This window comes from Drosophila novamexicana, unplaced genomic scaffold (genome assembly GCF_003285875.2).
Source record: "Drosophila novamexicana strain 15010-1031.04,08,12 unplaced genomic scaffold, DnovRS2.1 tig00001222-arrow-arrow-pilon, whole genome shotgun sequence".
Lineage (NCBI taxonomy): Eukaryota > Metazoa > Arthropoda > Insecta > Diptera > Drosophilidae > Drosophila > Drosophila novamexicana.
The window spans coordinates 628,295-641,822 of NW_020824845.1; the positions used below are offsets into that span (position 1 = coordinate 628,295).

The 13,528-nt window shown below is 36.9% G+C and overlaps 1 protein-coding gene across 4 annotated transcripts; it reads left to right on the forward strand.

Annotated features, from left to right (window-relative positions):
* Positions 1-309: 309 nt before the first annotated feature.
* On the forward strand, positions 310-13,496 carry LOC115766709 (transcription factor E3). Of its 4 annotated transcripts, none has more exons than XM_030710628.1 (9): positions 310-700; positions 4,343-4,685; positions 4,750-4,866; positions 4,927-5,340; positions 9,750-9,770; positions 11,552-11,711; positions 11,775-12,016; positions 12,083-12,259; positions 12,317-13,496. In XM_030710628.1, the coding sequence occupies exons 1-9, from the start codon at positions 525-527 to the stop codon at positions 12,872-12,874; spliced, it is 2,208 nt and encodes a 735-aa protein (XP_030566488.1). In that variant the 5' UTR covers positions 310-524; the 3' UTR covers positions 12,875-13,496. The 4 variants fall into 4 exon arrangements, with proteins under 4 accessions (XP_030566488.1, XP_030566490.1, XP_030566487.1 ...); XM_030710630.1 differs by having other exon boundaries at positions 12,326-13,496; XM_030710627.1 differs by lacking the exons at positions 310-700; positions 9,750-9,770 and adding an exon at positions 2,646-3,186 and having other exon boundaries at positions 12,326-13,496.
* The last annotated feature ends 32 nt before the right edge of the window (positions 13,497-13,528 follow it).

A 13,528-nucleotide genomic window follows, 5' to 3' on the forward strand; every position in this document is an offset into this window, starting at 1 on the left:
ACCACTGCTGCTGTTCGATATAAATGCTATCGACAGTATGCATTGCAATTTCGATAGTTGTTGCGCTTTGTTTAGAATTTGTGCGGTTTTCCGCTAGTCGATTATTTTTAAAAGACGAATAAAGATGGTATATGGTTTATCTACAAATATTAGAAGCCGTTCAGCATTTTTATTTAAATAGTTGTTTTTTTTTTATTTTTTAAATCGTTATCGATCAACCAAAAATCAACACTGATATACATTTGTATTTATAGTGCTGCTCTCAATTAAACAAAATTCAACACGCTCTCTCTCGGTGCCTACCAGCAATAAATTGAGAGTTATATGTCGATCGAATACTAGTTACTCTCGTGGATCTGCCTGAAGTCTCTAAGACGCGTGTAAACTTGTGCAAAAATGTGGAAACGTATCCAATTAGATTCAATCACATTTGATAACTGATTTTAATTAAACGAGTAACAGTTTTGACTGTGTTTTGTTTTAATACAAGCAATCCCTTTGTCTGTTATCGTTCCGTCCCAGACATGGCGGAATCCGGCATTGACCTGGGCTTTGACTTGGAGTTTGATTTAAACTTAAATTTACTCAACGATAGCGACTCAAATATGGATTATTTGCCCAATGTGACGTTAGGAGGCAATACGGAGAATGTCGAGTTCTATGAGTTGAAGTCTACGCGCTCTCTACGAACCGACGAAATGTAAGTACTAGTAACATGTCTACATGGAGTTGTACATGCATGTATGTATGTATATCAATGTCCACATTTATAAGTGTGCACATACATATGCAGGCACGCTTTAGCATTCAATAATACAAATGTACGTACATATGTATCTATGTACATACCTGCACATGCAAGCGTATGTATACGACGACGTTTATATTTTCCGCATGATTAGCACTCTTTTTATTATCTTATCGGGATTTATATTTGTATGCTTGCTTTCAAACATACATGTATATATTCACATTCATATGTATGTATCTGTGTGTATGTAATGAGAGGTTAACGTCTTTTATTTTTCTTTAAAAAAGTCGCATAATATAAATGGCCCTAATACCGAAATCAATACCTACCAATGTACATGTATGTGCGTATATTACGTATGTTCATGGGTACATATAAAAATGATCTACATAAATATGTACGTAGATACGAAGATTTATTATTTATGACGAATGTGTGAAATTTAGCGTTGCCAATTTAGAAGGAGCGATGGGCCATTGATAATAGAGCTTTACTCGAAATTCGTTTAATGTTCCAAATGAATAAACACACATATATATATATACATATATACATACACGTGTGTATGTATAAGCTTGCATAAGTGCATTTTTATATGTTAATTATTTTTGAGATACCCTAAATAACTTTTTGGTAGAACTCTAAAGGGAAATGTTGAAGAAAAAAAATCGGTTAATTAGAAAATTCCGAGAATCATACGAAGCTCCACTCTCACCCCAACACTGGCTATACAGTTTTAGCAGCTTCTCACGAAATCGACGTATTGTTTACCGTGTAACAAATAAAAATACTAATAAATAAAATACTGAAAAAAGTAAGAAATTAACGAAAAATATGTACTAAATTAGATCAATAAAATAGTTTGTCCCGAAGGTTGACTGAGCGTAACAGATAGTTTGAAATAATATATATGTATATATATATATCTACTCGGCTGCTGTTGCTGATCAAGGATTTGTCGACTTTATGGGGTCGGAGCTGTCACACATTTCGTGGTGCTCTACATGGGTATAAGAAAAGAAAGGGATATCGAATTTAGTATATTGGAGGATGTCATGAGCAGTCTAATTGTATATTTGTGAGTTATAAGCTCCAAACTGCTGAAGATGTCCATTTTCGTGGATTGCCAGTTTCAAATTGGTCGTAAACTAATTTTTCGTAACTTCATGACGTGGATATGAAGGAGTATAACCTTAATATGCTTTTCACAGTCTTCTCACACATATGTTTAATTCTGGTCTCTTATATTCTCTTTTATATTCGAAAATCTGCTCGTGTGGTTTAAGAGAAACGGTCAGCTGAGTCGAAGAGAGAATTTTGCACAAGGCGCAAGTCTGTACTACGGCCAATATGGTAGATCACAAATACAGGCGCATACTGTGGGCATAAAAATACATAATGTTCATATATGTTTACAAACATACAGTAAAATACAGGGTCGATAAAAAGCAAATACTTTTGGCAAGTGCTATTATTTAGACTTTCTTTACTGATAATTTTGAATACATAAAATCCTTTCCAATTTGGATATCGTCTTTGAGAAATGATTTTGTAAATAGGAAAAGGAGTCATTTGAATCCATTTGAGCAACGATTCAAATAGTCACCCATTTTAATATAAGTATGTGTGTTGATCAATATATGTACACGGGTGTATCTGTATCTATGCAGGCATATACACAAATATATATCTATATGCACATTACATACAGGCTCGCATTCAACAATTCTCTCTCGCTGAAAGATCAGTTTTTCCGCATTCATATTTCGCCTTGCATACAGAAGATCAAGGCCTCTTGATGTTGTATTGAATATTTATTGAAATTAAGCAACGGAACACTTAAATCCGATATACAATTTCACAAACATGTTTTCCTATTGGGGTAAGAAGGCGGCCAATAAGATTCCAGTTAAAAATAATGCACCGCAAGATGGATTTAGTGTTGGTCAATCGCCTAATAATTCCGAGTTGGAGAGTCACATGTTGGAGAGTCCGGAGATACGGAACGTAGAAGCTATGAAGCAAACGGCGCCGATTTCGCCTCTATCGGAGGAGCGACTACAGGAGTTCCAAGAGTTCTTGAGGCGTGTCCAAACATTGCAAATGTCTCCGATCCAAATGGACCCAAATGGCTACCCAGAGCAAGAACAGCAGCTGGCACAGGCACCGCGAGGCCAACAATATAACCCATTAATTGCAGACATTGAAGTCGGAGTGGAACCGTCTACTTTGATGGAACTCGATGAGCTTGACGATAAAAGGCCGTCCTCTAACCAGAAGCCAATTAGTACCACAAACATTCGAGTAACCGTTGGCATAGATAAAGATTTGGAAATGATACTTGAAATGGATCCAAGCATTGTAGATTTGGGTGATATTACTGTTAGTGAAACCAGAGAAAGCCGCGTCATGGGTCTGCCTCCAGTGACGGGTGGGTAGGTAATCCTTCCTCCTTACCTCAAGACAAGTTTTTATTTAAACCAATTTGAATGACATGCGTTTGCCTTGATTGATACATACTATGTTACATACTACTTACTACATACTACATACTACATACTACATACTACATACTACATACTACATACTACATACTACATACTACATACTACATACTACATACTACATACTACATACTACATACTACATACTACATACTACATACTACATACTACATACTACATACTACATACTACATACTACATACTACATACTACATACTACATACTACATACTACATACTACATACTACATACTACATACTACATACTACATACTACATACTACATACTACATACTACATACTACATACTACATACTACATACTACATACTACATACTACATACTACATACTACATACTACATACTACATACTACATACTACATACTACATACTACATACTACATACTACATACTACATACTACATACTACATACTACATACTACATACTACATACTACATACTACATACTACATACTACATACTACATACTACATACTACATACTACATACTACATACTACATACTACATACTACATACTACATACTACATACTACATAATACATAATACATAATACATAATACATAATACATAATACATAATACATAATACATAATACATAATACATAATACATAATACATAATACATAATACATAATACATAATACATAATACATAATACATAATACATAATACATAATACATAATACATAATACATAATACATAATACATAATACATAATACATAATACATAATACATAATACATAATACATAATACATAATACATAATACATAATACATAATACATAATACATAATACATAATACATAATACATAATACATAGTACATAGTACATAGTACATAGTACATAGTACATAGTACATAGTACATAGTACATAGTACATAGTACATAGTACATAGTACATAGTACATAGTACATAATACATAATACATAATACATAATGCATAATGCATAATGCATAATACATACTACATACTACATACTACATACATATTACATATTGTTCCTTCTTCGTTTCCATTTAGACCCACTACATATTGTAACTTCTTCGTTTCCATTTAGACCCACATTCAAGACGGCGATGCCCACGTCTCGGACACAGCTGAAACTCCAGCTGCAGCGCGAGCAGCAGCAGCAGGAACAGCAGCAGCTGATGATGCAGCAACAGCAACAGCAGCAGCAGCAGATCCTGCAGGCCCAGGATCAGACGATGCTAAATGCGTTTGGCCTACCGCCGAGCTGCTTTGACTTTGAGGTTGCGAATAGCAATCGCAGCGGCAGTTCATCCAGCTTGAATCAATCCGTGCAGCTGGGCCAAAAGGAACGGCTACCCGCCTCCAGTCCTGTGGCGCTCAAAGTACCTCTACAGAGCATCGGTGTGGATGTGCCGCCTCAGGTGCTTCAGGTAAAACGTTATCTATTCCCATTTATTGGGCCATCTATTGATCTATTATTGTTTGGATTTCTAGGTGAGCACAGTTCTTGAGAATCCGACGCGGTATCACGTCATTCAAAAGCAGAAGAATCAGGTGCGACAGTATCTCAGTGAATCGCTCAAGCCATCCGTCTGGGGCCAAAATTTTGAGGTGAATATAAAACAGCATTAGGTGAAAGTGTTTCCACTTATATTCCACGCATTTTTGCAGAGCAAAGCCGGCAACAACTCGGCCTCGACTGGGAATCTGCAATGCAGTAGCGAGGTGAATCGAAGACCGAATAGCTTCGGAGGCGATGCTCCGGGTGTTGGGAAAAAGACAATGCATTCGGACGATTCGGCGCTCTTGTCCCCATTTGGAGCCGGCAGCGGCGGAAATTGCAATTCAAGTTTTTTTGGCAATGGCATGGAAGGGATCCAGAGTGCGGGGGATGGCAGCGCAGGTCTAATCAAGAGCTTGTACGGCGGCAAGGCTGCTTTAAGTTCAAACTCGGTTCGAACCTCTGGTATACCAAATACCATGCGCAGCTCCAACTTTTCTGGGGCCAGCACAGCGAGTCCTCTGCAATCGACGTCTGCGCCAATGTCGCCAAGTCTAAGCTCTGTGGCAACAAGTGCTTCAGAGGTAAGTGGCATTTAATACTTTTGGTTAACGGTTCGAACCAGCTCTCTCTCGAACAAAGTTCGATTCGTCAGCCTAACTTTTCCATATTCCATACTTTATTTCGTTTACTTTCGAAATCTTTGCGAAATATTTTATTATTATAATTGCCTGGTTCTGTATTACAAGCCGTAGATATTTTTTGGTGTAAAGGGCTAGCAGGCTACGTTTTATCTCCATCGAAAATTGACATCAACAAATCTAATTCTAACCAACGTAATTTATGCCATTGGGCTGATATTCCTCTGCGCTATGTTTTGCGTTTTTTCAATGCTTAATTCGCTGTATAATGATTTTAAATTTTAATTAATATAATTAAAAAAAAAAACAGTTGCAACTTATTCGCCAAATTTCCACAGTTGCGGGTGAAATTTCATAAAACGCATTACGTTTTTGCTGACTACTCTAAAATAACTAAAATGGCAACACTGCACACTACGCAAAACAGCTTTTGTCAGACAGCTGTCTTCTGGTATTTTTTCTTTGGGATTTATTTGTGCTTTTGAAATGCGGCGATTGATCGCTGCGGTGAATGTAAATAATGAACGGTATTTTTCCATTGGCCTGACGACTTGAAACAGTCAATCAAGCAGGTTGTCATGGCTTGTACTTATGAAAAATTTGTGTGCGGAATATCTTTCTGATTTCCATTCAAGCGGTTGTTTATCTCACAAATTTACGATCAATTTTGTATAGCTCAAGATAAACAAAAAAGGAGGCGCTAAACAAAGCATGCCCCTATCTATTTAATCTACATAATCAAATCAAAACTGGCGGCAGTGTAAAAAACATATATAAAAAATGATGTGGGTTCGTTTGTACGGCTACAATTTAAGGATATTTAAGGAAAAGTGAGTTGTGTGTTAAGGCCAGATAAATAAACAGATCGAAATTGCACTCTCATGCAAAGAAAATACTGATTGATACAGATAACAGATCTTAACACATTTACAAAAGCACCGAAATTTAATGACCGTGACGACTTCACACCGAGAAACGCACGTAATAACAATTAAAAAAAAAAAAGATCGAGGTCTAATGCACGTGCTACCTTGGTTATCGGCCGCCAGTCTGTCGGAGAGGCGCAGCAAGCGTTGTCGCCTGGTGACACCAGTTGCCTATAGGATTGGTCCTAGGCCTGATTCTCCTACGCCCAGGACACCGAGCAAACCAAAAGGGAGCGAAAGGGGAATTGAGCGAACAAGCCGACGAATAAATATGCCGGTACTCAGCGTTATATCACGCAGGCATACCAAGGTATGTTCCTGTCCTACTCACTCTCCGCAAGAGCTGAGTAACAAAAACCTAAACTGCAGTGCACTTCACGGGGGGGGGGGGGGGGGGGGGGGGGGGGGGGGGGGGGGGTGGGGCAGACGTCTTTGCTCTCGCTTGACACTAATATTAATTCGAGCTTCTAAATTCGAGCCAACAAATGTTCTATTGACTTGTGTGCGTGTGTGTGTGTGTGGGTAACTTTGTTATTGTGGGCAGGGTATTCGTCGAATGTATGTATGTATATCCATACATATGTAGAATATGTTTGTATGTAATTACATACGACACAATTTACTTTGGGCATACTAATTATATTTGAATACACTTGTACATGCACATGCATACATACATACATACATACATGCAAACATACATATGTACATATAAGCACACTTGTGGGTAACTTGGCAACCGATCGTGAAACTTGTTTTAATTTGACTTTTTTGTATGAATATTTTTTTTTATATGGCTGGTTACTGAATGAACGAGTGTAAACGAATATGCGACAGACCGGACAGCACTTGCTGCTGGCGATATTTACAATTAATTATAATTAACAAATATTTGTGCAATTGTTGTTGATAATACACATATTTTTTTCATATATATTCAATACATTATTTACGTACACATCTACACACATATATGTATGTGAGTACAGTACTATGCCAATAACTACCAGGACATTACTACATAACATAAATTTATATGTTATTATTAATCTGATGACTATAATTTATATGGGGCTCGTATCCAATGCTTGATTTATATACATATTGCCAAATGCAGGTTACATTTATTTATGTTTTTGTAAAAATTACCTAAAGGGCATTTTGTAAGGGCTGTAAATTCTTTTTTCATTCGAAGTTGCGGCCTAAATTTGATCTCCATCCAAAATTGGCATTTACCGAATACGGTAAACGCTATTCTAATCGTTTGGGTCCAGGGTTTCTTGCTTCGAAAATTCGAAGACGAGCAGATTTGGAATCTCGCAAAGGATATAGTACATAGGGTATAGTTATTGATGTTGGTGGTTCAAGGGGAAATCATATGAAGGGCATTTCACAATTTGGTAAGTTGACTTTTCGAATCGGTTTCAAATCAACCGGCAAACTTTTAACTGAACTGCTTACATATGCATATAAATATACTTATTCTTTTACGTTCTCAAACACACACACTTGTGCAAACATTCATATGTATGTACTGACAAGTTATTTATTTTGTTTGCCTGGGTGTAGACGTAATGACAATAAGATTTCTGTTGCTTAGATAACGTGCACAATTTAGGTTCTCTTTTTTATTATCGCTAAGGCCGTCATGTATGACAAAACTATACGCTCCACACTAGCGCGTATGTATTTATGTGTACGCATGTATGTATGTACACATGAGTAGATGTATATTTGTGTGAGAGCCAGAATTTATGTCATTACAAACTAACTAATCTCTGTGAGCTTGTATGTATATGTGCGTACTTGGGCTCAAAATATAATTAAAATCGTAATAAAAGAAGGTATGGCTTATAGTGTAACTGACTCCTGATTTGGTATCTGATTTACTTAAAATATTCATTATGCCCCTTCTCATAGAAAATACCTATGTATGTATGTAACAGATAGAAGGAGGCAATTAATCACAGAGAAAACTTTAACTATTCTTCTTTGTATCTGTTTTACATTAAACGAGTCGAGAATAGAATAAATAATAGAATCAAATTGAAATCATTTCAATGCTTAGCTATAAAGCTATAGAATTATATGAAACCATTATTAATTATCAAATATGAAGATAAATTTCATTTTGATCTATAAATAAAAACTATTTATTAACCGCTTGTAATTAACATAGTGGGATTCTTTCCACTGTTAAATTTAATTGGCTAGGAACTCAACTAAGCCGCGGCGAAAGCGCAAAATGCTGACAGAAAGTTTGAAATCTATTTTTCTAAGCCTTAATAACAATTGATTGCTTTGAGAATATTTTCTTCCTATGTTTAACATTTTCAGTTGCTTTCTAGCCTCCTGTATGTTTCTTCTTAAACACCATTCCTTCATTTCATACAAATTGCTTGCAATTATTATAATTTCAATATATTTAAAGCCTGAAATATAGCAAACATAAAACGTTCTCCATATTGAATCGAAATCAAATCAAAATCAGCCTTGGAGCTTTTTTTCGTTAAATCCTTTAGTGCGACCTTAATTTCCTTTCACTTTCTGGGCACACTGCACGCTTCGCAGGAACAGCCGATGGACGGAATTGAAATTTCATATAAAAAAGAAGAAAAAAGACTTCCAAATAATAATAGTAAATATAAGGAATCTACGAATTGAAGTACAAGAATAAAATATAGGGGCAGTTCATTCTAGTAAGCTCAATCATTCCTTAAGCACGCACATTGTACTTATTGCTGGGCGTTAAATTCATTTTATGATAATGTCAACTTTATTGACTGGTTAATGTTGACTTAAATGAGGCAGTTTTTAACGACACCGATTGCATTCGATTTATTTATTTGTTTCTCTAAAGTACCCTAATTGATTTTTAAGCCTTTATTCGTAATGTTTCGTAACGTACATATCAAATTGAGCAGACAACCGACCCGCCCGTCGCGACGCACATTCAGTAATACTTGTCTCTTTCATTGCTCTCACTAATTGTCACGTATGTCCCAATAACCTTTGTGTGTGTGTGTGCGCTCGAGTCGGGAGTGAACGACGAGGAGATACCTTTCACCCAGTTTCAAGCATAGAATTTTCGTCAATTCATGGTTTTTCTGGATGACTTTTAGACCTTTTTTTTCAATCTTACTTAAAAAGGGTTTTTGTACCCAATAAAAAGTCTATAATGCCAAAAATCCAATAAACATAATCTGAAGTAACCAAGATCAAGTCTCTAGCTCTTATAATTATGATACCCCTTTTATCCAAAATAGGCAAGAAGTGAGGGTATAATAAAGAGACTGACTCGTTTGGTCAGATCGATTACAAGTTGATACCATAAAATGTTTACTATTAAATATAAATCTAGAGTATACCCTAAAAGAAATACAATTTTATTAACCCACATAACCTGTTTTCTTTCTTTGCTTGCAGCTACCCTCATTTGACAGCGATGTAAGTGAAGACATTTTAATTAACCTTTATTATTATTTTATTCATTACCAGCTTTTATGGTTTTCTATCAGTTACACAATTTTAATGTGGGATCCTTTATCAAAGAAAACACAGCCACAACGCTTTCAATGAAATTAGTCTTAAGTCATTGTTCATTAGTCAATAGGTATTATTAATTGGCCATTAGCCATTAGTCATTAGCCATCTTTCATTATACATTAGTCATTATTCGTTAGTCATTCATATTTAGAAAAATCGATTTTGAAATATTTTTGAGCATAACTCAAAGATGATGGGATGTCTCCACTTCCAAGTATGAAAGAAATAGGTAAATGTAACTAAGGCAACTGAGGGTATCTCCTAGTCGGCCACATTCGAAAATAAGTACTATGACTTTTTTTGATTTATTATTATTTTGTTTATTTGACTGCATTAAAAAATCACGGCGGGTCGGACGACCGAATACTCATGCCTTGACAACTTTTCTTTGCGATTCGGCGCCCAAAATATGCTATTTATGTTCAAAGAAATTGAGTTACTGCCCAAAAGCAAGGTATATACCATATTTCCAAAGGCCTCATCTACATGTTGTGTCAATTACTTACGCAATCAACTTGGGATATTAATGCTTGGAGGGGGTTCATAATCAGTAGAGCACGACTGTTTAATAATCACAATTACCTGAATTTGTGCTAAACGAAAATCATATTAAATTCTACCTTGAACAACAGTATCGTGTGCCTTATATTCTGTATGTACACTAAAAAAACACAAACAAATAAAATAACTAACAAATCAAATTGGAAGCCAAACCTTCGGACGGTTCTAACCTTTGGTGCTGGGAAGCAAAAGTTTTATTTTATGATTATGTGACGCCTTTGGTATTGATGGGAAGCTGTTTGAGAGTCTAGTCCGAAAAGATTCGCTTGCATCATTATCAAAGGGCAAAGGGAAATAAATAGGGTATCAAGTCCCATATCATAAATGTATTCCCGATCGGGATCGGAAACATGTAAAAGTTATTCCCTCAAATTGCTAGAGACTTGAAATCTTGAGCCTAGGTCCTTTCAGTGCTCGCGTATAACGAACGTTTTTGTCGATAACCGACAACTTGCTCAGTTTCCGAACTATATAGGTGTATATAAAAATCGATATCAGTATCCTGTCTTTTAGGCCTTAAAGCTAGCATCACAAATTTTGAGCTGTAGTCTCTAGAATATACGTTTCTACAGATCGAGAATCTTTAATTTGATCGCTTCTTGTGGGCGAAATTTCTGAAAAGTGCAAAGCAAGTCTATCGAGAAAAATCGGTTAACATTATGAAAAGGCAATAAAATAGTTTAAAGCTCAGTTTCCCAACTTTGGGCTGGTTTAAACAAGTTTCGTAGAACATAAACTTTTAAATTGAAAATTAAAAAAGTTTAACTCCAATTTTTACCATTCGGTTGATATATTTGTATATAAATGCGACAAAAAAGTGAATTATAGTAAAATGTAAATTAATGCAGAAGAAATTGTCAAACTCTTGCTCTTGTTACAATATATTAAAGGTCTGGCCTTTTGCTGAGGGAAGTAAAAATTCATTTTTCATCAAGCTCCTTAAATTAGAAATTTTATTTTTTTAAAATCGAATTAAGAGGCTTTTGTAAGCATTACTTGTGATGCTGGAGGTCAAAGTCAACCAATTTGTAGCTGCTGCTCTTTCCTGATTTCGTTAATCCCTTTTCAAAATACAGTATCTATAACAAATAACATAACACATCCCTTGATTTTGCTTGCAGGCAGACGATCTCTTTGATGACATACTTCAGAACGATTCATTTAATTTTGACAAAACCTTTGGCTCCGAGCTATCAATTAAGCAGGAGCCACAAAATTTGACTGACGCCGAAATCAATGCATTGGCCAAGGATCGTCAGAAGAAGGACAATCACAATATGAGTGAGTAAAATGATTAATATAAGACTAAAACGCGCTTAATCGACTTTAACTTTTCCTTTTCAGTTGAGCGACGGCGACGCTTTAATATTAATGATAGAATCAAGGAGCTGGGCACTTTGCTGCCCAAGGGCAGCGAAGCCTTCTATGAGGTTGTGCGCGACATCCGACCCAATAAGGGCACCATTTTGAAATCTTCCGTGGATTATATCAAATGCTTAAAACACGAAGTGTCGCGCCTGAGACAAAACGAAAGCCGACAACGCCAAATGGAGCTGCAGAACAGAAAGCTGATATCTCGCATTCGGGTAGAGGCAGTTGATCCTTTGCATCTGATTAAATTTCTGATTAAATGTGGTGCCTTTTGCTCGCAGGAATTGGAAATGCAGGCCAAATCGCATGGCATACACCTCTCCGATTTCAATCTGACCTCCGTATCTGCGCCCACGCCAGCCAATTCGTATCTGAAGTGCCCGAGCCCAACACTTTCGGCATCCGTAGCACAAAGCCGGCACAGTGCCTCGCTTCTGGAGGATGTCGGCGAGAACAAGGCAAGTTTGGAGTATCGAAATTCACGAGTGTCGATTAAACTAAATGAAAACCAATAGTTTCCACAGCTGCCGGTGATGAACAGCGATCCTGGCATGAGCCTGAATCAAATTGACGAGCTGATGGAGGACTGCAAGCATCCGGTGCAGGGCGGCGATCCGATGCTCTCCTCGCACAGCAGCCATTTGCTGTCCGCGCCGCACTCGCCGATAGGCAATAGTTACGGACATAAAAGTGGCTCAGACGCGGCCATTTACTGCGCCACGACAGCAGGTGGTGGTGTTCACCTGGGCGATGATTTGCAGCGCGACTGTCGCCGTGCTGATAGCAGCAGCTGCTGTGCCTCGTCGGATAATTGTCAGCACACGAGACGACAGCTGCATCAGCATAGAAGAAACGAACAAAATGCAGCATTTGACATGTTAAACGATTGCGATAGCTCTGGACACGATCCGCTTCTGTCTGCATCGCAGCAATCGCATGCAGTCGACGATGATCAGCACCAGTCTGTGGACCTATCCTCGGTCATGATAAATGACTCGCTTACCTCGTTGGTAGACGAGAGCCATAGCGAGCCCATGCTGTTGGCACCGGATGCGCTGGATATCGACCTCTAAGCACCAATCATTATTGCCATGTTGAGCAACTGCACCCATTTGGCCATGTCACGGGCTGACGCACACTTGAAAGTTTCATGGAATAGCTTAGTATTATTGCTTGCATTGCAAAATGCTTGACTACGTATATGATAAGTATTAATGGAGAAATGCTAATAATGCAGTTGTTAAAATCCTTGCGTCACACATCGATCGCAGTATGTACAATGTGTATATATATACATAATTCAAGCAGACCGACTTATATTTAGCACATTTGTATATGACTGTCCATACAAATGCATTCCAATGTTCCAGTGACTTTGAAAAGCAGCCAATTATCAATTTTCCTGTACTTACTATGCAGACATTTTATATTTTATTATTTGGCATATTTTGTGTGTCGCCTAAGTTACCTCCATTTAAACACCTCTTTTTGTTGAGTTTAACGCAGCCAGTTAGCAAGTTGTATTAGCAAATAATTGATATTTATCTTTATGTATTTTAATGCTGAAATGATTTGTTAATCACAAACAAACCACGCACACATTGTACATACATTTATCTTTTGATTGCTGCGCGTTTTGTATAGTTTTTTGTTTGTATGCATAATTTAAAGTTGTTGATTACAAAATGTTATATACATTTATAAAACGAACCTGTGTTTAAATCCAT

What these genes read in the sequence shown, in the direction of transcription:
- LOC115766709 (XM_030710627.1), top strand. Translation starts at nt 2,732, where the DNA reads ATGTTGGAGAGTCCGGAGATACGGAACGTAGAAGCTATGAAGCAAACG. An exon ending in CTGCCTCCAGTGACGGGTGG is followed by an intron (nt 3,187 to 4,342) that starts GTAGGTAATCCT and finishes GTTTCCATTTAG; the next exon opens with ACCCACATTCAAGACGGCGA. An exon ending in TCTGGGGCCAAAATTTTGAG is followed by an intron (nt 4,867 to 4,926) that starts GTGAATATAAAA and finishes GCATTTTTGCAG; the next exon opens with AGCAAAGCCGGCAACAACTC.